This window comes from Lytechinus variegatus, chromosome 18, assembly GCF_018143015.1.
Source record: "Lytechinus variegatus isolate NC3 chromosome 18, Lvar_3.0, whole genome shotgun sequence".
Lineage (NCBI taxonomy): Eukaryota > Metazoa > Echinodermata > Echinoidea > Temnopleuroida > Toxopneustidae > Lytechinus > Lytechinus variegatus.
Window position 1 is genome coordinate 4,235,522 of NC_054757.1, and position 27,314 is coordinate 4,262,835.

Sequence of the window (27,314 nt, forward strand, 5' to 3'; positions counted from 1 at the left end):
GTTTTTTCCCTTTTAGGGTGTAAGATCACAATTTTATTCATTGAGGGTGCAAAAAATTCTTAGTGTGTAGGCCAGCAAAAAAAGAGATAAATTGTTCAAATTTGTAACCAAATTTTCTGATTTGTTGACCGAAATAAAAGATCTGTAAAATCTACTAATGAAAAATTTACCCTGTTCACATTCAAAGTCACTTAAACAATGGAGAAGCCTTCAAATTAGCAACCAATCTTTGTGAAATTCATGGCAATATCACCTGATCATCAAGCCTATTTCAAGGACACCATATCAGACTCTTCACTAGTTATGGAATATTTCACCCAAACTAACTTTCCCATTGGTGTATTGAACAGTATTTAAAAGTCAAGTCCAACCCAATAAAAAGCTAATTTGAATTTAAAAAAAAATATGAATCCGATGAAAAGAACGTTGTGAATTTTTCTGCATTACTTATTTGCACATTTTATCATCATGAGATTTCAAACATTTCATTTCTTTCTCCAATAATTTAAACCATGGATTTTATTCTTCATGGGAAAATGTGAAACCATTACTCTAAAGTTAAAGATATTATTGGAGTCCCTCTTTTTCTTCAAATTACAAAAAAACAAAGCTAGAGTGCTGTGCTTGTATGATTTTTATTCATTCAACACAAAACTTTTTGTTGGGGTGGACTTGACCTTCAATAAAAAAAATTGAAATTTCTTTTCGTATGTTTTTGATATACATTTATGTTGTATAATTTATGCAATTCCTTTATAATCATTCTATTAATCATATTTATTTTACTAACTGCATGCTTATGATTTTATTTTGTTTTCTTTTCTTTTTACTTTTGTTTAATTAACTGCACCATATCAATCACCCTGGTTCAGACAACACCTATGACTTCACTGAAATTGGTAAGCCCAGAGTACCCTAATTATGCAAGAATATTCAACAATAATCCCTTTAACCCTATCTTAACTGGGCTATTTCAGACCAGTATATACTGGGGGGGGTCAATTTGAACCCCCCCCAGGTCTCAGCCACTGATCGCGCGATCGCCATGAAAATTTGCATGTATGTAGAGCCGGATGTAAACTTCAAGACTGTATGGTAAAATTTTTAAAAAATCAATTCTTTATATTTTTGATTAATTATGCAAATAAGCGTATGAAATTTGCCCTAAATTTTTTTTTGTGTGTATGTTTTTGCCTTTAACTCAATTTATATAGCTAGCAGAATGCTAATTTTGGGTTGGAGTATCAGTTATTACATTTCTAACAAATATCTACAAAAAATATTATTAATTTCTTATGTATTTTATTGTTTTTTAAAATTCTTATTTATTTCTTTGTTTTTTCAATGAAATTTGTTGGGGACGCTTGTACAATCATAAATAGCATGAAATAAATTTATTTAAACCAACAAAAGTAAAAATAATCATACATCTCTGAGTTTTGGTTGAAAAACACAATTTGCATTGACTTTGTACACAGAATCACGTTTTTGAGCAATTTCAGGTCTGACATGCACTTACAAAATGTTGCTTAATTTCAGAACCGCGTCCCCGGGCGTCGCAATTTTGGTCTCAAAAGATGCGCAAGACTTGAAAGGAAAAAGTCAGTGAGCAGCGCAATAAAAAAAAATTTCCGCAACGGTGTAGAGATGAAATTTGTTGAGGGGAGTCAAATTACCCCCCCCCCCCCAGTATAAGGGTTAAAGGTAGTCTTCATTTCAATTACAATTGAAAGTAAAATTATGTAATTAACGAAATGTTCAATCACAATTACTTTTCAGTTAAATTACATTCTTTCAATTAAGATTACCAATTACTTTTGTCAATTACAATTTTATTTCAATTACTTTCTATAAGTCATAAATGTCATAAATCAAGTATGTATTCTGTATAGCACCAAAATAAGAGAGAACCTGACGAGATGAAGGTCAGTAGCATACGAAGGGGGGTGGTTACATGTGTTCAAACCCCCCTTTATTTTTTTTGTAACGACCCCCCCCCCCTTGAATAAAGTTGAAGTTTGTTTTTTGTGTTTTTTTTTGCTTGTCTCTCAAGTACCAGTACAATAATTAAGCCAGAATTTCAATTATTTTACTCAGTATTTTTTGCTTAAGCAAAATGATTTTCCTTTTTTGTATTCAATTGTGTGTTTTGGCTGAGTATTTTGCTTCAATCTAAGTCAGTCGCCTGGCGAAGTCAAGCATGCTGCGCACAGATGGATACATACTGCGCATTATTTTGCTTGGGCTTAATGACATCACAATGGTTTATTCGTAAGTATTTGGCTTGATAAAGTAAAATACTTAGAAGTAAATTGAATACAAATATAAACATTTTGCTTAGCCAAGTAAAATACTCAGTAATTCTTTTAGTCAGTCAATACTTGCAATTGAATATCGGCCCTGTAATTTTGTGTATCTTATTCTTGGGAAATGTAGAAGTTTATCATGAATTAAGATTATGTGAACATTGAAATCCTTGTAGCCTTACAGATTCTTCAGAGGGTCTTGAAAAGATTTATAGTGTTGTAATATGGAATTATTTATTGTTATTTTATCGAACCCATGAAGTTTCATATCATATGTCAGCATCCTTATAACCATGGAACTACACATTTTTAAAGGGGAAGTTCACCCTGAAGAAAACTTTGTTGTAAAAATAGCAGAAAAAATAGTAAAAAATATTGGTGAAGGTTTGAGGAAAATCTGTTAAAGAGTAAGAAAGTTATTAGAGTTCAAAGTTTTAGATTTGTGACGTCATAAACGAGCAGCTGCCCCATGTGTTATGTAATATAAAATGCATGAATTTCAAATTTTGTATGGTTCCTGATGACTTAATTTTGTTTTCTTTTCATGATCGGGTGTGAAATGATTGGTCTATTGATATACAAAAGGTACAGCGAAAACCATTTTAAATTTTCTGAGAAAATGACATTTCATTGATTTTTTACCATTCGCTATGTAGGAACGCTGCTCGCATATGACGTCACAAATCAAATAATTGAAATTCTAATAACTTTTTAATTATTTGATGAATTTTTCTCAAACCTTCGGCAATATTTTTTATTATTTTTTTCTGCTATTTTTACAATAAACTTTTTGTCAGGGTGAACTTCCCCTTTAAAGATAAATACCAGTTTTGGTAACAATCTCAGAATGAGTTTGAACAGAATCCAATAAAATTACCGCCTAAGTGTTTGTTTGTATGAATAAAAAAATATGTGCCAAGTGGCTCTGGAAAAAAATGTGTTATTGCTGAAAAATGAGCAAAATAAGCATGGAATTCCATTTATGTTAGGTATTTTTGGAGCAATATTGATAGACTGTCCCACATATGCTTTCCTATGTTAGTGATCATCAAAATTATCGGTTTTCAGCTGAAATTTCAAGATTTCACAAAGATAAGTTCATTTCAATGTACTGGATCTAGATCTATGATAATGTGGTGGCAATTAACCTTGATTTAAAGACTTTCTCATAAAATGATTGTTTGCTACAACTACTGTCTGTTACCTTCAACATATATATATATACACACAGAAATTATTGTGAAGAATTTCCAATGCATTAATTCCAGACTTTTTTTCTCTTATTCTTGAACAGAATATATAAGCAATTTGTGAGAGTGATTGTTCCCGGTTTACAAGTTTACTTTAATGAACTTCCTGACTGCAGCAGAACTAAAACAGTTCATAAATCATTTTTTGTTTTGTTTTTTTATAAGCTGCACTTTCTCTCATAACCATTATCCAAAGTGCTCTTATGTAGTACTTGTGCCATCTTGAGTTGAAGCCTTTCCTTTTTGTGTTGACATTAATGCTCATAATTAATCAGTCATACTCATTCAAAATGAAACTAAATCATCTCATTATTGCACCGTTTCAATACCTTATATTTGGTATTACACGAATACAAAGTGTGTAAGTCTGTTATTGGTCATTTGTGTTTTAATCAATGGTCGTTACGGTTGCACATCTTACCTTGCTTGGATCAACACTTGTTCTTTTTGTTTGAATCAAACAAAATCACTGCAATTACATGCTTTGCTTTTACCGTAAAGCCATTATGGATTTCAGAATGATATTGGATGGTTTTTCTGATGGAGAATATGAGATCATGGGTAAGGGGATTTAGAATTCATTGAATTTGGAAAATTCTCAATAGACTTGGATTTTGATTTACTTTTGAATGTAGATATTTGCATTTTCAAGTCGCTTGTTTCATCATGTAGCCTTATAACCTCTTTAATTGTTCATTATTTTTAAAAGATTTTTTTATTAAATAATATGTTGCAATTACCAATTATATTTTAAGATGTTACCCTTTGCACATGCACACGCATTCCACTGATTTTGTCATTTTTTTCTCCACTCTTTATTTTCACTATCTTTCGCTCTCTTTCAAAAATATCATTCTTTATTTTACACGCTTGCGGTAAGTATTTTTGGTAATAAAAATATTCTGTACTGAATTGAACACTAAAGGTGTTATTAGCTAAACTAGCTATAATACATTAGATTAGTCTATCATATTAAGAAGTATTAGCTGAAGTATATGCCTAGTAATATAAAGACAAGAGGTGTATACTATTGAATCCAGAGATTTCAATTTCATCACTGCATCTTTTTTGTTGACATTAAACATACATGTAAAAGAATATTATTCATGATATAGGTTCATAATTTTACATGTACATAATTTTTTTATGCAAAATTAGAAAAAATATTCATGTTAATTTTCCCCTTTTGATAAGTGACTCATTACATCATGCTTAAAACTTGTTTATGTCTTATGCTTTTGCTTCTACATCAGAAGTATATTTTTAGTATCATAAGAAAAATTATTTAAACTTATATTTATATTTCAAGGTTGCATACAGTTGTTATATTATTTCTAAAATCATATGGCAATCATTTCCTCCTGACTTTCAACTGACTATCATGAAAATATATTTTTCACTATAAATCAATATGAAATATAGAATATTTCTGCTTTACTGAGCTTTTTGATTTTATACTTTGAAAAACAAATAAATTTCCATCCTACATTTTATCCATCTAGGTTATTTTAATAATATTATCTAGAGTATCATTTAGAAGCCTATTTTACTAAAAATTACCATATTCTCTTTTCACTTTTGTTTACATCTCCGCTCTGTCTCCATCTCTCCTTACCCTTCCCTCTTACCCCCCCCTTGCTCTTTCTCCCCCCCCCCCCCCTCCACTTTTTTGGTGATACAAAATTTCAACATAGAATTTTGAAACTCACTAAATATGCCAATTTATTCATATGTTTTCAAAACTCACAAAAATTACTTATTTGTTGATTGAATTTGGTTTTTTGTTCCATCTGAGAGCTACATTTAATAGGTTCACCAAGATTCTACACAGAGTCAAGAAACTTTGACTAGATAATTATTAATACTTGATTCATATCATGAAATTTATAGATCACAAACAATGCTTCTATGTCATTTCTTCATCAATTTCAATTCTATTTCCTCAATTTATGTCACCCATATAATTCACTACAGTGTCAACTGGGCTGAAATTAAAATTGTGTTAAATTTTCTTACGAGATGCCGGATGAGCTCCACATCATTGATGTTCTAGTTTTTATGTCCCTCCCCATTTCTTTCTGTCCCTGTCCATCTTTCTTTCTGTCTTTCTCCCTTTCTCTTTCTTTTGCTCTCTCACTCTCTCATGTTCATTACCTACTCATGCACGGTAAATTGCCAATTAGTCTACTGCCAACTCGTCCACTCACCATATGGTCTACTTTCATTTAGTCTAATGCCATTCCATCCATCAACATTTGGTCTAACAGCCATTTGGTCCAATCATCACTTCGTCTAATCACCATTTCGTCTATGACCATTTCGTCTATGACCATTTCGTCTCAGTTGGTCTAATATCCATTTTATTTTCATTCATTTTGCACAATTTAACACTTACCGGTAGTCCAATGAGACCAAGTGGTATATGGACTAAATGGCCTTTGGACCAACTGGTTATCAGACGGAATGACATTAGACCAAATGAAAGTAGACCATGTGGTGAGTGGACGAACTGATCGTAGACCCAATGATAGTAGACAAGTTTGCAATTAGAAATAGACCCTCATGCACATCTATTTAAAGTCACAAAAGTAGCATTCACAATCCACCAAACACCATTTTAAGTTGTTTTTTTATGGTTTCCCTCTTTTTATCTTTTCTTTTAATCTATGACAGGAACATTACCAACAAGAGGTTCACAATGCTTTCCTGTACCTGATAAAGTCAGAGTAGGGGTAAGAACTATTGTATAAATAACGCATGTAAGCGCGTGCATGCAGGGCCAAATAATGAACGATGTGCGAAAAGAGCCAATGGATATACCGCACAGAGGTCCACAGGACCGAATGCGGTATATCAATTTTTTGCAAGTCGAGCACAGAGTTCATTATTTATGTCCTCTATGCACAAGAATGCATGTATTGTTTGTTCCCCCCCCCCACCAATGTTACTGAGTTGCCCCGAATGCTATATTTGATCTAAATTCTAGATCAGGGGTTCTCAAACTTTTTCTTTGAATGGCCAGATGAGACTCCAAGTAAACCTGAAAGGGCCAGGGTGAAGTGGATACTTAGAAAAAAAATGTGCGAGAATCGCAAAGACCCTTGTGGTCGGGGTCCTATAGATGCTCTCTTGTGCAATCTGGCCCTTATTTTGGGATCATTTAATACAACAAATTTATAACAGTGTCATGTGGAATGTAGGCAAAATTAGAAAAGATTTCAAAATACAGCGAGAGTCAATATTAATGATAACAAAACTGTAGTTTTTTAAAACTTGTTAAAAGGAAACTAGATTGTACCTATACATACCTGGTATTGGGGACACAGATAATGTCTTGGAGTATCAATATTTTTTGTAGTCAAAGTAGATTAGTAGAATGAATAATAGAGCATGTCTCTTGTAGACTCTAAACAATTAGGATGTCAGTCTCCTAGTCACTTTCAATATGGGGAAAGTGTCTGTCAGCAACAAGTTGCTTGAGCCTTGGTACAAAAGGTGTAATTGCCAGACGAAGGCACTGGTGCAAAGGTTATAGGGGCTGCGGAAACGGGGGGGGGGCTTTTGCCCCCACTTTTTTCCAAAACCATGTACAAAAACGTAAAAATGACCATATGATTGTGATTGTTTTGCGCCCCCGCCCACACTTTGAAAACCATTTTGCGGCCCCTAAGGTACTCCGGTATGAGTTAGTTCTTTAAAATGTTCATTGTGAAAAATGCACTTTCGCACCCGTACGTAGATCCAAACATGGTGAGAACAGCGCTGGTCATCTAATAAGAACGGTAGATCGAACAGACAGAAAAGACTCCACTAAACTTTGTATAAAAGTCAAATTTATTTGACTTTTATTACGGTTACATCTACATGGATACACTTCAATGTAATCATATTGATCTATGTTTCATATTGTGACTTAAAAGTGATTAAAAAAACCCAGCAGAGTCTCGCGGGCCGGATTGAGAAGCTCCGCGGCCCGCGGGTCGTAGTTTGAGACCCATGTTCTAGATAATTCTAGATAATGCCAGAACTCGCACTATCCTGCACTCTGACGTCAGTGGGCAGGATAGTACATTTGGTATGATGTCAGAGTGCAGGATAGCGCATTTTGGATGCAATATTTAGTGCAATTCGGTGAATATGATCCAATTTGGACCGATCAGATTACAGAACACTCTTGGGAGTTGTATAATCTCTTTTATACAATTTTGCACATATTGGTCCGTATTATGAATTCTGCTTTAACTAAGACCGTGGTAGTCTGTGCTGAAATTATGGGAATTCAAAATGTATAACTTTTTGTTAAAATTTTGTATACCGTGCTCATTCACCAGGCTGTATTATTAAAGGGGAAGTTCATCCTGAAAAAAAAATTATTGTAAAAATAGCAAAAAAAATAATGAAAAATATTGCCGAAGGATGAGAAAAATCCATCAAAGAATAAAAAGTTATCAGTATTTTAATTGTTTGATTTGTCACGCCACATGCGAGCAGCTTACCTATATACTGAATGGCAAAAAAACTCAATGAAATGTAATTTTCTCAGAAAATTGGAAATAGTTTTTACTGCACCTTCAGTATATCAATATACAAATCATTTCACACCTGGTGGGTGTTTCATAAAGCTGTTCGTAAGTTATAAGCGACTTTAAGAACGACTGGTGATCCTTTCTTGTGGAAAATGGTATATTCATTGGCGATGGTTAAGCGCATAAGAAAGGTTCACCAGTCGTTCTTAAAGTCGCTCTTAACTTACGAACATCTTTATGAAATGGCCCCCTGTTCCTAAAAAGAAATCCAAAATAAGTCATCACACACTATAAAAAAATCAAAATACATGCATTTAATTTTACATATCATGAGGCATGTCACAATCCAAAACTTAAAATTCTACAAACTTTCTTAATCTTCCTCATTCCTTCACCAGTATTTGTCATTATTTTTACTGCTATTTTTACAACAAACTTTTTGTTCAGGGTGAACTTTCCCTTTAACTGCAATTTAATTCTCTGCATAAATTCTGTATCGTTGTCTGTACTCGAAATCAAGAATTAGGGGAGATGTCGCAAGTGATCAAGCTGCATGCTTTAGTTTGAGCGGCCTAGATTCCTCTGTACTACAAAGGCATAGGAAATACAACATGGCCGACTTCACTTAAAATCAAACTGTTGTGTCACTGTTATATGTGTGTAGTCAGTGCAGGCATTTATGACAGTTCGCTTATTGCTGATTTGCATATTAATGTGAACAGTCATTGCATTTTTTTTGAGACAGTACACATTTTCAACGGAGCAAGCACATTTTGTGCAAGATCCAGTAGTCCTTGCATTAAAATTTTTCCATGTCTTGGAAATAAATTTTAAAAATTGCAATATAGAATTTTCGCCATTTTCATTCCAACTTTGATGTTTTGTGTTGTTTTATTTTCTCCATGGTAAGGGTCTATTCTGGTAACAGAACATAAAATTTCATGGATTTATTTTTGGTTTCTTTGACAGGTAGCAGAAAAGGTGGTTGTAGTATTCCTCGCCAATAGCAAGACGTTGGTGCAGAACTTTGATGGGTCGTATAAAATCCATATTGGGTTTGATAAGAAATCAGCCGATGTTGTAGCCACGTACATCAATCCCCATACACTCAGATTTGAGTCCCCGAAAGGTTAGTGTGATGGTTGTTATTAATTTTGTTAAATCTTTATTCAAATAATCTCTTTGCATTGGCACATGCATCTCTTGGGTTATGCAGTGTTTTAAAGCTAAATACCAGTTGTGGTAACAATCTCAAATGAGTTCGAACAGAATCCAATGAAGTTACCACCAAAGTGTTTGCATGTATGTATGAATAAAAAAGTTATGTGCCAAATAGCTGTGAAAAAATTGTGTAATTGCTGAGAAATTAGCAAAATAAGCACAGAATGCCATCAAATGTTTGGTATTTTTTCGAAGCAAATTTTCATATTCCATCAAATGTCTGGTATTTTTTTGAAGCAAATTTTCATATACTGTCCCACATAGGATTTTTTGTGTTAGTGATCATCAGAATTATTGACTTTGAGCTAAGATTTTATGATTTGAAAAAGAAAAGTTTACATCAATGTACCAGATCTAGATGTATGATAATATTTTGACAATTAACCTTGATTTAAAAGACTTTCTCATGAAACAATTGTTTGCTGCAACTGCTGTCTTTTCCCTTTAACTTTGTGGACTACAGAACAGGAAGGGAACGATGATGAGAATTAGGGGGGGGAAGAGATGGAGAATGGGGGGGGGGCGAGAGTAGGATTAAGAGGAGGAAGAAGAAGAGAAGGAAGAAGAAGGGGGATTTATAGGAGGAGGGGAGAAGTGAGATGAAGAGGAGGGGGAGGAGGGAGATGATGAAGAAGAAAAAAGGGTGAAGAAAGAGGAAGTAGGGAGAGAAGGAAGAAGTTGAGAGGAGATGTAAGACGGGGAGGAAGAGAATTAATAGGAAGTGGAGGATGAAAGAGATGATGAAGAAGAAACAGTTGAGAAGAGGAGGGAAAGAGGGAGTAGGAGGAGAGGGAAGAAGTGGAGAGGAGATGTTAGAGGAGGAGGGAGATGAAGAAAGAGGAGGGAAAGAGGAAGGAGGAAAGGAAAGAAGTGGCGAGGAGATGCTAGAGAAGGAGAAGTAAGAGGATAATGGTGGAGGAAAAAAAATGAAGAAATAGGAAGTAGGAGGAGGAGGTAGAAGAGGAAATGGAAGAGGAGGGAGAGGAAGGGACAGGAAATGAAGCAGGAGGGAGAAGAGGAAGAAAAAAAATTCTAGAAAGAGGAAGTGGGAGAGGAGGTGGAAAAAAGGGAGAGGGAGGGCAGGAGAAGAGGGAGAGGAAGGGCAGGAGAAGTGGGAGAGGAAGGGCAGGAGAAGAGGAAGAGGAAGGGCAGGAGAAGAGGAAGAGGGAGGGCGGGAGAAGAGGGAGAGGAAGGGCAGGAGAAGAGGGAGAGGAAGGGCAGGAGAAGAGGGAGAGGAAGGGCAGGAGAAGAGGAAGAGGAAGGGCGGGAGAAGAGGAAGAGGGAGGGCGGGAGAAGAGGGAGAGGAAGGGCAGGAGAAGAGGAAGAGGAAGGGCAGGAGAAGAGGGAGAGGAAGGGCAGGAGAAGAGGAAGGGCGGGAGAAGAGGGAGAGGAAGGGCAGGAGAAGAGGGAGAGGAAGGGCAGGAGAAGAGGGAGAGGAAGGGCAGGAGAAGAGGGAGAGGAAGGGCAGGAGAAGAGGGAGAGGAAGGGCAGGAGAAGAGGGAGAGGAAGGGCAGGAGAAGAGGGAGAGGAAGGGCAGGAGAAGAGGGAGAGGAAGGGCGGGAGAAGAGGGAGAGGAAGGGCGGGAGAAGGAGGAGGATGTGAAGTATGAAGAGGAATATGAGGAGAATGGAGGTGAAGGAGAAGAAAGATGATGGGAAGGAGAGGAAAAACAAGGAGAAAAAAGAAGATGAGAAGGAGAATAGGAAGAGGAGGAGTGGATGGTGCAAGAGGAAATTTAAAATCTCATCTGTTGAACCTCTTCTTACATACACACATACACATAGATCTACCCGGAGGCATGTACAAATGCACGCTGACCCACAACGGTACAAGCATGGCAACCTTCAAATTGGGATTCCTCAGTCCTTCGGCCGTCCTCTCGGACATCATCAGCAAGGCTGTAAACCCCCTCAATTACCTCTGCGACGTCCTCGGGATCTCGCCAGCCGACAGCAACCAACTGGACAATGAGCTCCACGAACAGTGCAAAAAGTACATGCCTGAGAGGGGATTCAGCCATCTCTTGCCGGTGAAAGAGACGAGCGGTAAGTTGCAAATTGGCAACAGATTGGGGTCCCCAGATTCTCATGATACATAAAATAAAAAATTTTGGAAAAATCAAGAACGTTGGGAAGCATGTGGAATTCACAGTATTGCATGTAAAAGTTTTTTTTTTAATTTGTCATTGGACTCTTTGCGATCATTACGATCATTTTCAAAATTTACAACAATAATGGTAAAAAAATGGTTGCGCAACCAAAAGGTGGAATGTAATTTTTTTGTTAGAAACATTATTCAAGGGCAAAATGTGAAGATGACTTGTTTGTAAGTTAAATTCATGCAACAAGGTACATGTAGGTGGTTTCAAAGGGCAATTTTCCCTTTAAATGTCCAGACCAGCTATTTTAAGTTGAAAAATGGCCCCCATAAATTTGCTACTTGGGCACCTGTAATCCAAGCTACGTGGGGGGGAGTTAAAGATTGATGCAGAGGTTCAAAATTCGAGTCCTGGGCATGTCTACTGGGTGACATGACATTTGATCTGGCGACAATCGGTCCAGGGTTTATTTTTTTCTAAGATATAGGGTAAGGTTTAGGGTTGTAATGGGGTTTTATGTTAGGTTTACTTTAAGATAAGGTATAATCTTAGGGTTGAAGTTGGTCATTCCATTACTGGGTGGAATTTACAGGGGAGTAATTGTCGCCAGAGTAAATGTCATGGGACCGTCTATCGATTGGTGGTGTTAAATGCTGGCCCCACTCTTGAATAATCATATCTCATTGATATATGTCGGAAAAAAACGTTGATTCCACACATGCTATTGGGTTTATAATTCAAAGTCCATTTTGGCACAAACAAAAGTATGAAAAATAGCTTCTGTTCAGAAAATATTAAAATTTTCACCTTTTCCCTCTGTGATCTCTTCCTTCTTGCATCACTTTACCCTGACACCTATAATATACAGACATGTACCATTCCAGGGGCCTGTTTCATGAAGAGTTACCATGGTAACAGGGCTCAGCAGCCAATCACAATCAAGGATTCCATGGTGGGTAGTTGTAAGTCTTCATGAAACAGGCCCCTGATCTGATGCCAAACTATATTGTTCTGCTTCTTTCTTTGATAGTTGGAAAGCAGGGCACGACGTTCCCGACGGCGCTGCACTTCGCGTCCAAGTTTGGACTCCTCAGCGTGTGCGCTATGCTCTGTGAATGGCCTGGAGGCGACCAAGCGCTGAGGATAAAGAATAACGAGGGAAAGACGCCAGACCAGATGACCAAGGATGAAAATGTGAAGAGCTTCCTCGTCGGGCGTAAGGTAAGGATCGGGGCACTGTTTCACAAACAATTGATCGTAACGTCTGTTTCACAAAGTAGATCTTTTTCTGTAAGCAATATCAAAATTCAAAACCAGCAACCACTAGTACACACTGATACAAGTACACACTAGAACTCCTTACATACAGTAGAATACTGAGCTTTATTCACACTTAAAAACAAAATCATATTTTAATGAGATACAATGGCATGTAAAAAGTTAAACCCCGGGAGAAATATTTATTTATGTTTAGTATGATTATTCAATTTCCAAGAACATAATTTGAGTTTGTGTACGTATGTGTGGACTTAGATCCTATTTGTGTTGGGTATGTACATGTATGCAGTATGGATTTTATCTGTTTGTGTGTTTCTACTATGAGTTCTGTGATTCTAATGATTTCAGAACACTATTTTCATTTGTTGAGGTTAAAAACAACTAAAATTATTGAAAAAAAATAATTATAAATCATATTTCCCGTTTTTTACATATTTACCGGACGCCCATCTTATTTCCCGGACGGTATTTACCACCGGTAATTACCGCTACCGGTATTTCCCGCCCAATCCTGTCACTTGCAACTACCATGGAGGCCTTTCTCAAAGCTAATTGATTCCAAGGTTTCCTTAGTATGTGCTTTCATTAATGGAAAAGCTATTATGATTATCTATTAACTGAACTGTTCTTTTTTTTAACTGTCATTTTACAGCAAATGTGTTAATTTGACAATCACCATAAATCTAGGGTTTTCAAAAGTTACCATTAAGAAATATTGTATGACCAAAAATAAAATATAACACATGAAATACAATTGTTCAAATAAGTTTATGAATACTGTATATTATCCTACATACATATATGTTAATTTCATATTTCAGAATATTTTAGAAGTCACACTACTGCGTTGAATGTGCATAATTAATAATGGCCTAAAGCCAGTTCTTAAAAAGACAATCTTTGACAAGATATGATATACTACACACTGTACATTGTGGCCAATTTTCATGAGAAATCAGAAATATAATATCCACACATGCTACCCACCCCGATATTTGTTTAGGGGAATATTTTTTTCCTGCTAGACCGATACAATGACATTGAGAAATGGGAATTGGAGATTAATGTTGAATAAATTTGCATGTAACATTAATGTTTGGGTTCTGGTCTGTGGTAAGCTATTTTTAAGAAACGCAGTCATGTTTGCTTACACATGTGCTTGTGAGCAGGAAACACTTAATCATATCAGCTTACAGGAAAAGGAAGGAGTGGGACTGTTATCAAGGATAAATTAGGAGAGTTTAAAAATGATGTGTTGAAATTAACATATGCTGTAAAGTGTGTAAATTGCATGTTTTCAAAATAAGTGTACATTGCTCGGTCTTATCACAACATGCCTTTATTATGAGCCATCTTGTGCGAAGTTCAAGCATTTGAGCCGATAATTTTGAAATGATAATGGATAATAATGCATGTACTTTTTACATGTAGTTGGCATAACACAATTGTTGCTTTAACTATCCAATAAATGTTGCACTTACGTGTGTACATTCATAAACTGAACATTTTATAGTCCTTAATAAACCATCAGATTATTTTGCAATAAATGTTTTTATTCATAGTGATAAAACAGAAGTCAACTTTGGTGTACATTATTACCAGTTGAATATGAGGGCCCCGTCTTACAAAGAGTCACCATTGCTCCAACCAATCTTGACTGTATGGAAATCCATCCATACGATAACTCTTCAGGAAATTTGCTCAATCTCAGTCTCCTTCGTAAACAAATAGAATCACACAGAATTTTCAAGGAAATGATGAATGTATGATATACAATTAGTCAGGTCCAGATTTGAGAAAAGTAGACTGCCTTAGGCAAATCGTGTTAATGCTGAATTAAGAAGTGCTTTAACATAATTTGAGGGCGCTGAGTCCAAATTTGCTGTTTGCCAACCTTGATTTTGATGTTAAAATCCTCAAATTGGCAAAAACAAAATGGCCGCCATTCTACACCCATTTTTACTCTATTCTGACCCCCAAAACTTGTAACAAAAATGTTTGTCAACGGTTTTTGGTACTATTTGATCTCAAAAATAACATACTAAAAATTCACCAAAATCCGTATCCGGGAAAGTGGTTATTTTCAAGATGGCGTCTAAGATGGCCGCCATTAACTGAAAATTAAAATAACCGGCACTTTATCTACCCTAGACACCTTTTCGGTGCATACATGTATTCAATGGTGGAGGGCGAAAAAGGAAAGAGTGAACATAAGCACTCCAGGGTACCTGAAAATCCAAGATTGCGTAAAAATGGCTGCCATGGCCTAAAAATTCATAATTCATCTTTTACGTATGTTAGTGTCTTTTATTTGTGTTGTATTCATTGGTGATTTCAAGGGTCAAGAAGTAAACCGGGACAAGTTACAAGGACAGTCAACAGTCCACTATGTCCAAAAATCCAAGATGGCTTTCAAAATTAGAGTCTAAAATAGCTGTTGTTATCTAAAAACCCCCAAACCCGACATAGTTTGTTTAATACCTGCCTTGGGCATATGTTGGTGTCTAACCCATGGTTTAATGGGTCAAGAAATACGTTGGGACAAGTAAAAAAGACAGTCTATGGTCCTCCATGTCCAAAAATCCAGGATGGTTTGCAAAAATGGAGTATAAAATGTCTGTCGTTAATTACAAACCGACACAGTTTGTTTAATAACCGCCTGGAGAATATGATTTTTTAGTATAACGCATGGTTTAAAGGGTCAATTATTAGATTGGGACAAGTTACAAGGACAGTTAGTGGTTCCATTATGTCCAAAAATCCATAATGGCTTCCAAAAATGGAGTCTATATTGGCCGTTCTCACCGAAAAACTGACATAGTTTGTTTAGTATCAGCCCGGGGATATGATTTTGGTGTTTAACCCATGGTTTAAAGGGTCAAGTAATAAATAAGGACAAGTTACAAGGACAGTCAGAGGTCCAGCATGTCCAAGAATCCAAAAAGGCTTCCAAAATTGGAGTCTAAAATGGCTATTGTTAACTAAAAACTGTCATAGTTTGCTTAATATCCGCCTGGGGTATATGATTATGTTGTCTAACCCTTGGTTTAAATGGTCAAGTAATACATTAGGATAAGTTACAAGGGCAATCAATGGTCCTGTATGTCTAAAAATCCAAGATGGCTTCCAATTAAGGAGTCTAAAATGGCTACTGATACTCAAAAATTGACATAATCTATTTAAAATCCACTTGGGAAATATGATGTTGGTGTCTACACTATGGTTTCAAGGGTTGAATAATACTTTTGGATTAGTTACAATGGTATAAAGCGGTCCATTTTGCCTATTATTTAAAGTTGGCTTTCAAAGTGAGTCTTAAAATACTTCCATCAGCTAAACATAGTCATAATTAGGTGAACAAAATATTCACTACATGTATTGTGGTTTGAAGGCTGAAATAATAAATCGGAACAAATAAAATAGATGGTCAGTTTCCTTTTCGTCGTAAAAAGTCCAAAGCGACTTCTAAAATTGCGTGAAAATGACTGCTGTCCCCTAATCATGAAACCATAGGATAGTCCTGAGCACAAAAATGACATGTTTTGGAATAATTTTAGGTGAAAGTGTACCTTATTTTTTAAAGCTTGTTTTTGGATGTTTACTTATTGTTGCACCACCACCTAATTATGTCACTAATTCTTGTAAAACATATTTTCATGAGTCTTAGAAACAGAGACACCAAAATTTGGCACTAGATGAGATATGAAGTATTGTCATTTTTGTAACAATGGTAGCCAATTTGAATGTAATTTTTGGAGTGTTCTTCAATTTTTTGACAAAATGGACAACAGCGGTTCCCTGTAATGTCTTCACCTAGATGTATATCATATGACCCTCATGAGAAGGCACAAAAATGTTCTTACATTGTAGATAGATAGTATATGAACTTTGCAGCCAGATTTTTAAGAAATAGCAACTATTTTTTTAAGCCATCATTTTTTTTGGGGGGGGGGGCAAAACTGCACCACTGATAAACCTTGAAATTTTTCCAATGTAATTTTTCCCTTTGGAATCATGATTTTTATATGTTTTATTTTATTCTCGGTAGACCCCAAAGTTATTTCTACCAGGTGGATATTATATAAATTTGGACCATTTCAAAGTTACAACGTCCATTATAGACGCCATTTTGGAAGGTAATCTTGAATTCTCTGAGACACTCACTATCTTGTAAACATGTCCTGATTCATTGTTTGCCTTGAAAGCTTTTTGATGATTTTGATTTTGAGGATTTACTTTATTTTTGGAGTTGATAGTACAACGATTGCCGTTGTGGACGCTATGTTGGATTTCCCGGTAACCTTGACAACGTTTTGTAACTATAACCTGTGTCAATAGACTTTGTTTAATCCTAACATGCCTAAGTTTCATGAAATAGACATCTAAACCCTAAAAGTTATGAAATTTCAAAAACTTAACCTCGGTTAAGATTTGATGTTGACTTCGCCGCCGCCGTCGGAAAAGCGACGTCCATGTCTTGCTTCTGCTATGCAGGCGAGGAAAAAATGGCGGACACGTTAAAGATATCCAATGTGAATATGCCAGCATTGCCCCCAAATTATCAAACATTTTGCCATATTCTTTATCAAATCAGCAGCTGTGAATCATGGCAGCCATCTTGGAATTATAGATGGCTAACGAATCAATCGGACACATTATGTTTGCAACCCTGGGTATCAAAAATAACGCATAGATCCCAATTTTTTTAATACAATCACCCATAAAAATCTTTTAATATGGGAAACTGCTTTGAAAATGCCGCCATTTTGTTTTTTGCCGATTTGAGGATGAAAACGTCGGAATCAAGCTTGGCAAACAGCATTTTTGGGTTCAGCACCCCTGAATTACCTTAAAACAATTGATAAATCAGCATTAACACAAAATGCCTAAAGCACTTTTTCTGAGCACATTTCTTAAAATCTGGACCTGACTAAATGTACATCATATCGTGAAAATATTTGCTAATTTCTCAGCAATTGCACAATTTCTTCCAGAATCCTTTGGCACATATTTTTTATTTATACAAACGGACACTTTGGTGGTAATTTCATTGGATTCTGTACGAACTCATTTTGAAATCGTTACCACAACTGGCATTTATCATTAAAGCTCTACTTTGGAAATCGACCTAAGTAATGAGAAGGGGCCTATATTTCTCCATAAATTACAAGGATGATAAATATAAAACTTGAAATTTCCCCCCTTTATTGCTTATGTCACTTTTTTCATTACCGAAATTTCCACTTAGTTTAAACAGATTGAATGAAAAAAGCATGATAATTGTGTAGAAATCAATTTATGAATTATAATTAAAACATGTTGAAAATATATATGCCAAAATATTGCATATAGTTAGTTACACTTTATATACCGACAGTTTTTGTCTGGTCTCTTCAGAATTTAAGTTGATTGAATCCTATATAGCTATGCACACTCGTATCACCGATGATTATAGTAGAAACCTTTCAGTCTAGTGCTCAGACTCTAATCACTTACATTGAATAACATACAATGAAAGAATAACTTGCCAGCTCAGAAATGAGTAATAGAAGCTAATTGAATTATCACCAACATGGTCATGGACGTACTGTGTATACTTGCATGCTTTTGCAGTGCCTGTGTGGAGGCTTACAAATTACTGTAGATGAATCTTTTCTTATATTATTTATAAAGAAAATCTTGCTCCATTTCTATTAAATGCCTGGATTGTGAGAGGGCTCCATATTCTTTCTATCCCACCCCCCCTTTATTTTCCCTCCTTTATAAAAAAAGAAATAACTAAATGTTTGCCAAACTTTACTTCCAAAGGAACACTCCCCTCAAATTTTGCATCATTCTATAGGCAGATATATATGGAATTGATGAATCTGGAATCATTGTTATTATTCTTTAATCCATGTGTTATTAAGTTTTAGAAACTTATTTAAACAAGTGAAGAAGGAAAACAACATGAAATTTAGGATCAGTAGACATATATATGTATATTTTTTGTGGGGTGGGGGGGTCAAAATTGAATTTAGAAAATAAAAGTGCAGTCGGTCAGGTGATAGCAAACAAAATAATTATTTGGCGCATTATCGTAATGATTGTTGTTACTATGTGATATCATTATTGTAATTATTGTTATTGTAGTTAGTAGTTAGTAGTAGTAAGTAGTAGTAAGTAGTAGTAAAAGTAGTAGTAAGTAGTAGTAGTAGTAGTAGTAGTAGAAGTGGTAGTAGTAGTAGTAGTAGTAGTAGTAGTAGTAGTAGTAGTAGTAGTAGTAGTAGTAGTAGTAGTAGTAGTAGTAGTAGTAGTAGTAGTAGTAGTAGTAGTAGTAGTAGTAGTAGTAGTAGTAGTAGTTAGTAGTAGTAGTAGTAGTAGTAGTAGTAGTAGTAGTAGTAGTAGTAGTAGTAGTAGTAGTAGTAGTAGTAGTAGTAGTAGTAGTAGTAGTAGTAGTAGTAGTAGTAGTAGTAGTAGTAGTAGTAGTAGTAGTAGTAGTAGTAGTAGTAGTAGTAGTAGTAGTAGTAGTAGTAGTAGTAGTAGTAGTAGTAGTAGTAGTAGTAGTAGTAGTAGTAGTAGTAGTAGTAGTAGTAGTAGTAGTAGTAGTAGTAGTAGTAGTAGTAGTAGTAGTAGTAGTAGTAGTAGTAGTAGTAGTAGTAGTAGTAGTAGTAGTAGTAGTAGTAGTAGTAGTAGTAGTAGTAGTAGTAGTAGTAGTAGTAGTAGTAGTAGTAGTAGTAGTAGGACTTTATTATTTTCAGTTGATTGATGATTTTAAAAGCTATCCATATTGCAGTGTGTGCTAGATTGTTCTGTAAAGAACCAAATGAGTGTTCCTTTTGAGGACTACATGTATTTCCTATTCATTTCCTCATAAGAAATAACCTTTCAAAATTCTCTCACGTTTCCAGCTAAATGTTGAGCAATGTACGGCTCAATGGGATTTTTGCTGTTTTATGCAATGAGGAAGTTTACAAAGAAAACATGATTTGAAAGTGGAGTAGAGTTCACTGCACACACAAGTGTGTCCAATCTTTTCATTGTAGGATCCATGCTGCTGCTGAGAAAACCAAGGAAATAGTGGATATTGACATGTTAAAGGGGGAAATCAAGGATATAAATATTGTTAGCCTGTAGGGGTACTTGACATGTAGCTTTCTTAAGTTCAATCATTAGTCTACTTTTGCTCATTAAATTGGCAACAAAATGATTGTTAGCCTAAATAGATACATGTACATATAACTCTTATATAAGGTAAATATTGAATTGTCTTTACTCCCAAAATTGGCAACATAAGTATAATTTTCAAATTCATTTTCATATCCCCCCAAGAAAAATTATGGATATAACCTGAATCAAAATGAATGGTGAAAGCAAGAATTCTAACAAAGAGTTGCCTATTTGCACTTGAACGATAGTTTTGTTGTTTCATGTAATTCAGAATGATTAACTTATCATAAAGTTGAATGGTCACCAGTGCACATACTAGTACTGCACTTAGAATGGTTTCAATGGTTTCTTTCTTTCTTTTATGTCTTGTTTTGTCCTCCTTGTCTTGTCTAGTAACCTGTGTGCCCCTGTTCTTTGTAACGTTCTCTGTTTTCGTCCTTGTCCAGTTTCTGTAACTTTCTCCGAGCTCAGCTCTATTTTTTCTATAATTATTTGTAGCTATCAATGATTACACATAAATTATTTGTTAAGGGCCTATCCACAACAAGCTTTTGCTTTACTTTAGGTCCATCCACTTAGAATCTGCTTTTATATTGTAATTATGCATACTATTTCGGAATGAGTTGTATGTTTTTCTTTGTATTTTGATTGATTTGTGGAAAATAAATGAAATGAAATGAAAAAAATGATACAGTACATTTAATGTATTATATTCCACTGCTAGCTTTCAGTCGATTTTCAAGAGTAACAGATATCATTTTTGTGAGCATAGATTCTAAAACTATGTTATGAAAATGTTACATTGTGGGTAATGCACTAGGTACTAATTTTTAGGTCTAAATTATTTTTAGGACTTAATACTGTCCAAAGTGCCTGTATCAATCAATGATAATATATGCATTGCAGTGACCTCTAGTTTAGAAATAACTACGAAGCTGCTTTATTCGCATTGTACAACAATGCCAATTTGGCATGATCATTAAACATTGGGGACTCCCCTAACAATGATTATTATTCATCATCATGCACAGCTTTATTTTCCAGCGCAAAAAAAGGTCGCACACCTTATTTTCAAAGTAAAGGAAGTGGTATACATGATTTTTGCAGTAAGGCTAGTGACGCAATTGATTTTCTCTCTAGAGCAAGCCTTGTTGTCATAGGGAAGTGAAGGATTTTTTTTGGGTGAACTTCCCCGTTGTGTGCAAATATGGCATGGAATTCAACGACAAGTTCTGCAGATCCTGTATCGTTATATAAGGATCTAGGCTTACAGCCAGAACACCCCCTAGATGGAACAACCCTGGGATAACTCCTGGTTTATAAGAACCTGTCTATAGCAGCCACCTGTCTATAAAGGCCACATTTGGTTTTTCCCTTGCGTGGTCACTCTAGCCAGTATTCACTGTATAATATGCCAGATGACAATGATCCTTGACAGGTATCCTTTGGAAAATTAGTCTCTGCTGATCAGTCAAGGACACCTACCCTTGTGTCAATTACTTGTATGTAACTTTGTGACAGTCATGGTCCTGGAAAGCAGAGTTTGCTGAAGCACCCTCACCCAAAAAGAATTCTGGGGTGCAGCTTATGTTATACACAAAAGGCTGCACCCCCTAGAAATTTGCTTGGTATTTATATGCTATAGTGAAGAACCCTCACTCCTAGACCCTGATGAAAATCCAACCGACATGCCCTTGTCCTTGGTATTAAAGCTTAATCATCTTTAGGAGTGTTCCAGTTGTGGAACAATGCATTCATGATGGTCGCAGCTACCCTTTACAGGGATGTAGTCAAAGCCCCTAGTTCTGAGTCACGAGTCCATAGAGAAGACATTCTCCCATAGACTTTGTATACATGACTCGGGCCAAGGCCAGTAAAATGTGGCCTGGAGAATGGCCTCAACTCATCCCTGACCCCTATCCCTCATCAAAGAGTTATCACTGATTTTTCTTTGTCCATCCTTTGCTCTTGCAGGAACGGTCAGTCAGCCAGCAGCCTTCAAGTAACATTGGTTATGTGGTCATGACCCAGAAAGAACAGCAGAAGTCAAAGCTTGGAGGAGGTGAGTCAAAGAAAAACAAGCAACTGTGTGGAATAAGCAACTTGGGAATAAGTGTCTTTATAGTAAATGAGGAAAATTTGTCATTGTGGAAATATATAGAAATACTTGCTTTTGAAATGGGGGCTTTGGGACTCTTATTTTCTTTAGCATCATGTAGAGCTTACAGCAAATATTCCATATCAAGAAGAAAGGTCAGTCTTGAAAAGAAAAATCAAAGTTAAGATCACCCTGACATTCGGGTTGGGTTTTGAAAAGCCAAAAAATTAGAGAAGCAAATGAAATCATACCCCTTTCAGTAACTCGCTGGCCCGGGCCAGGCCCAGGCTAAGTCATAAAATTTTGAGTTTATGAATGGCGAGGGCCAAAATAGCCCGCGCCAGGCCCGGGCTATTGTGTTGCTGCTTTTATCAGCACCAGACCAGCGCCAGGCCCGCACCAGGCGCCGACCAAAGAGTTTATGAACGGATAGCAGCACCAGGCCCCGGCCAAATTCCTCACACGGTCAAAGGTCACACAATTCTGGCCGTGCCTCCGCATCGCGTGTACATCAAATTTACCGTGCGAATATTCAGCGAATACGGAGCACTTCCGCTCTGTATATGGCGTGTTCAGTTACCATGACAGTTTGCCCTTACGTGCCCGAGTTTTTGAATGGGTGATCGTAAAAGTGGCGCGGCTCTGCTATAGTTACTGAAAGCATTTTTTATCGCTTGGTGTGGACTATTTTAGCGCGGGCCTGGTACGGACCAAAAAATCATGAGTTACTGAAAACGGCATAAGTCAGTCCAAAGCTTTCGGTCCGGTAATGTCCCCATTTGAACAGGGGTGTCCGGATTCATGTCGGACTCTACGGCTTCATACAGGGCTATCACCGCTACCCCACCCTCCTCCACCTTGCACAGTTCAACCCAGCCATCCCACTCATACTCTTCTCCACTTGATTCTCCCGCGTCTTCTTTGAAAAAGTTTGGCAAAAATCCTCCAAAGAACAACATATTTATAAATTTCTAAATTTTTGTTAACATTACCAGCAAGCAACATCCTGGTATGTCTGAAGTGTAATGAAAATTCCATAATTGACGTTTTCTGAAAGAACGTAAGGATGATTTTTCACGCACATTCAATATATCAGATCATTATTTCACATACATTTAATCACTTCTGTAAAAAAAATATATATATATACAGTAATCATAAACCATTGCCAGATTTATGGTATGCTCACGTTTGATAAAGCAAAATCAAAACTTTGAATTCTGATAACTCTCTCATTCTTTGATACATTGTCATCAAACTTTTAAAATTTCTCTCACCAATTTTCCTGCTAACTGGAAGTCAGACCTGCCCACTAAGCATGAACAGATGCAGAAGTTTGAAAAGCAATTGCTTAAATATAAAGAATTGAATAAAAAGTTTTGCATATTGCACACTACCTGTAATTATAATTCATAAGATGAGAACAGATTTTGTCTTTAATGAATATATCAGAAATTCCTCATCTCTTTCTGCACCAAATGGCCTGTATTCTCCAAAGAGGTTTCAATTATACATTGGTACAAAACCATGGTTTATGCAGATTTCTTCTATTTCTATGCTTCCCTTTTAGCTCCCTTTGCCAAAAGCACTCATTCAATTTGATTTTTTTGTATTGTGCAAGATGAAAGAAGCGTAACTATGAACAAAAATCTGCATACAGTAGTCCATGGTTTTGTATCAAGGTATGATTGAAACCTCTTCGGGAATACGGGCCAATGAGTTTATTGTACATGTTTCCCCACCTGTACATAATGGGCTACAGGAAGGCCACTAGAGTACCTATGGGGGGCAGACTGCCCCCTTCGACGAGTGACAACCCATGCAAGGGACGTATACCTGCCCCCCCCTGACGAGTCACAACCCATGCAAGGGACGTATACCTGCCCCCCCCCTGACGAGTCACAACCCATGCAAGGGACATATACCTGCCCCCCCCTGACGAGTCACAACCCATGCAAGGGACGTATACCTACCCCCTCCCGACAAGTCACAACCCATGCAAGGGACGTATACCTGCCCCCCCTGACGAGTCACAACCCATGCAAGGGACGTATACCTGCCCCCCCCCCCGAGTCACAACCTATGCAAGGGACGTATACCTGCCCCCCTGACGAGTCACAACCCATGCAAGGGACGTATACCGCCCCCCCCCCCCCCCGACGAGTCACAACCCATGCAAGGGACGTGTACCTGCCCCCCCCCCCCCTCTAATGAGTCACAATTGATCCCTGATGAGCCACAAGTGCCCCCTCCTACATGTATGAACTTGAAGACCTTTTTTTTTGCTTGTCAATTTTTTTCTGGTGTGAAAGTCCTTTATATGCTGTTGAAGACCCCCCTTTTTTTTTTGCTTGTCAATTTTGTCTGGTGCGAAATGTCCTTTATACGATACACGGTTGAAGACTTTTTTTTCCTTGTCAAACTTTTTGCGGACGAATTTGCCCCCCCCCCCTTTGGAAAATCCTAGGTACGCTACTGAGGAAGGCCATTTGATTCTGGTGGGAGCGCAGAGAGGCTTCTGATATTTGCCTTTCGAAAGTGAGACCTGCTGTTCTGATTTCACCATGACTGCAGTCGTTGAAACCAAAGCAAATCCCTGCTCAATGAATTATACTTTTATGCTGACATCAGGACATGGTCTCTTCTTGTATACTCTCCTTATCCATTAATTTCAGTTTTCTGCTTCCTGTAAAAAAAGGTTAGTGATTAATTGCTAAATGAGATGGCCTGTCACTTGAGATCGTCGTCGAATGCGCATTTTTCTCAGTAGACAGACTAGGACCCAATCATTGATTTTTCAATTTAGCGATTAATAGTTAACCTTTGTGTTATAATAATAATATAGGATATTTATATTGCGCACATTTCCACCTTGTTAGGTGCTCAAGGCGCTCCTATATTACCCGGCTAAGCTAGGCGTTCGTAGCGCACACAGCTTCTTAAGGAATTACTTCCTACTGGTACCCATTTACCTCACCTGGGTCGAGTGCAGCACATCGTGGATCAGTTTCTTGCTGAAGGAAATTACGCCATGGCTGGGATTCGAACCCACGACCCTCTGTTTCAAAGTCCGAAGACTAATCCACTGGGCCACAACGCTCCACAACGCTTATGTGTCCCTGGTGGGTGTTTCATGAAGCTATTCGTATTACGACTTTTACGCACGACTGGAACATGTTCTTAGGTCATAACTCAATTACATAGGGATATCACATGCTGCAGCACAAGGAAGGATCTCCAGTCGTGCGTACAGTCATTTGTATCTTACGAACAGCTTTATGAAACACCCACCAGGACTATCAATTACTGTGAATATGTAAAGTGTAGGAAGGGATAAAGATGCAGAAGAAAATGTACAGCTGGCCGTCGAGAGAGCCAGGAGAAAGGAAAGGGCAACATCGGCCTCTTTGCCAACTTTCTTCATCTGCACAAAGTGTTCCAGAGACTGCCTCTCTAGAGCGGTTCGATGGCACTTGCTCCTGCGACAATTGCTCCGCTGTAAACCCTACACACTAAATGGAATGATCAACTTCAACCCTGGATTGAACACTGTACCCTACCCTAAACCTAACATAAAACTCTATTGCAACCCTAACCCTATATCTTGGATGAAATAGAGTCCGGAGCGATTGTCGCAGGAGCAATTGTCGCAGGAGGAAATGCCGTGTCAGTCACCACCTTAGGACACTACACCTTCATCTCACAACATAATTTTCTCTTACACTCTCTTTTCATCCCTCTGTTTCCTTGTTTCTTTTTAACCCATCGTTTTGTTTGTAGGGCCAAACAGCCCCCCAGACCAGGACAACCCTCGGAACAGACCAGAGTACGACTTTCCGTTCCCCGTGGCAATCCCCGTCAACCCCAGCAAAGAGGCTGACATACATAGACTAATAAGTGGTAAGTCTACATGTACAGGGTCAATCGCTGATTGGTCTGCAACTGCTTCGTCTTTTTCCTTTCTGTCTCATCCATCCTGGTCTAATCACATTGCACTTTCATCCAGTTTGTCTACTAAAATTTTGGTCTAACTACCATTTAGCGCAGTTAACACTTGAAATTTTATCTAACTCCTATTCAGGCTATGCCGATTTTGTCTACTATCCATTTAGTCGAACACAACTTAGTATATGGATAGATTATAAACTGTTTATGAACATAATTTTCATTTGACAATTAAAAAAAATGATATTGATTGGAAATTGAGTCAACTCGGTAAAGACTAAATGAAAATTAATGAAAATAAATTTCAACAAAATTGGTCTACTGCTCATCATATCATGAGAATACAAAAAATATGTATTATACCAAGTGAAGTTTGAAAGCAAATGGCAATGATACGGTATTGATAGTAGAACAACTGCCTGTAGAATAAGTGAATACAGTGTATAGGAAAGTCTACAGTGTTTTGAGTGGTTGAATACATGTAACAAACCCACTAGTTGCAGCAAGCAATAGTCTCATTCATAAGTTTTTTTTTATGAAGATTAATTATTACCATACCATTGTATATCTCGATCTAGCAAGTGTACATGTACATAAACCCCATTCTCAAAGAGAGAAATCCAAACTGAAAAGCAAGCACTCTGAATATTGCCAACACAGATAAGCACATGTGGGACCATGCATTGTTATTATTTTGGGGAGAAAGACCGTCGACCAGCAGGATTATCATGCTCATTTTGCCTATATCCCATCAAAATACACATTTTCCTACCAGAGCCATACTGCACATAATTTTTATCCACACATACAAGTGCTCCATTGTCCATTTTATTGTATTCTGTTCATATTCATTTTTAGATTGTAACCTTGGCTGGAATTCAAAGTAAAGTGGTATGACAAGTCAATTGAAATGTCCAAATTCCCTTAGCTGCAGTTGTTGGAAAGCAAAGTGTGGCTATATATTCTTGTGATGAATTAAATTGTAACCAAAATATACTTTGCATTTGACTGTTATGATAATACGTCATATTTTTGTAAATAATATATGTCCATATCTGCATACTGCAGTAACTTAATTGCAAAATATGAAATGGAAGTTGATTAAGGTCTTCCAGTGACTGCTCTTTTGCCAGTTGAACTTGAAGCTGAAGCTAAACGCTTCTTTAAAATCTTTAAAATGGTAACAAATTTAGACTTAGTTTTGAATTTATTGTACTTCCATGAAATATCTTGCGTATTTCATGCTTTCAAATTTGTTTCAGAGGTATTGAAATGTAGTTAAATGGAGAAATATAATTTGTTTGATGTACTTGTGTAGCCAATTTGGAGATCACATACAAAACATTAATGATCATGAATGAATTCATCTGTATTCTTAGGCCTGTATTCTGAAGTCGGGCTTAACTTAAACTCAGGTTTAAAGTTGTGGTTTGAGTATGGATA

The 27,314-nt window shown here is 36.8% G+C and overlaps 1 protein-coding gene across 34 annotated transcripts in view; it reads left to right on the top strand.

The window, feature by feature from the left end:
• Positions 1-27,314, top strand: part of LOC121431651 (phosphoinositide 3-kinase adapter protein 1-like) — a 127,610-nt gene that overhangs the window by 50,151 nt on the left and 50,145 nt on the right. For 24 of the 34 annotated variants that reach the window (XM_041629255.1, XM_041629261.1, XM_041629260.1 and 21 more), the window contains 7 exons: positions 873-899; positions 6,230-6,288; positions 9,052-9,211; positions 11,088-11,348; positions 12,432-12,622; positions 21,803-21,890; positions 25,707-25,826. In XM_041629255.1, coding sequence (XP_041485189.1) covers positions 873-899; positions 6,230-6,288; positions 9,052-9,211; positions 11,088-11,348; positions 12,432-12,622; positions 21,803-21,890; positions 25,707-25,826 — 906 coding nt within the window. The remainder of the gene's footprint in view (positions 1-872; positions 900-6,229; positions 6,289-9,051; positions 9,212-11,087; positions 11,349-12,431; positions 12,623-21,802; positions 21,891-25,706; positions 25,827-27,314) is intronic. The other 10 variants (XM_041629257.1, XM_041629268.1, XM_041629274.1 and 7 more) reach the window with 3 other exon arrangements.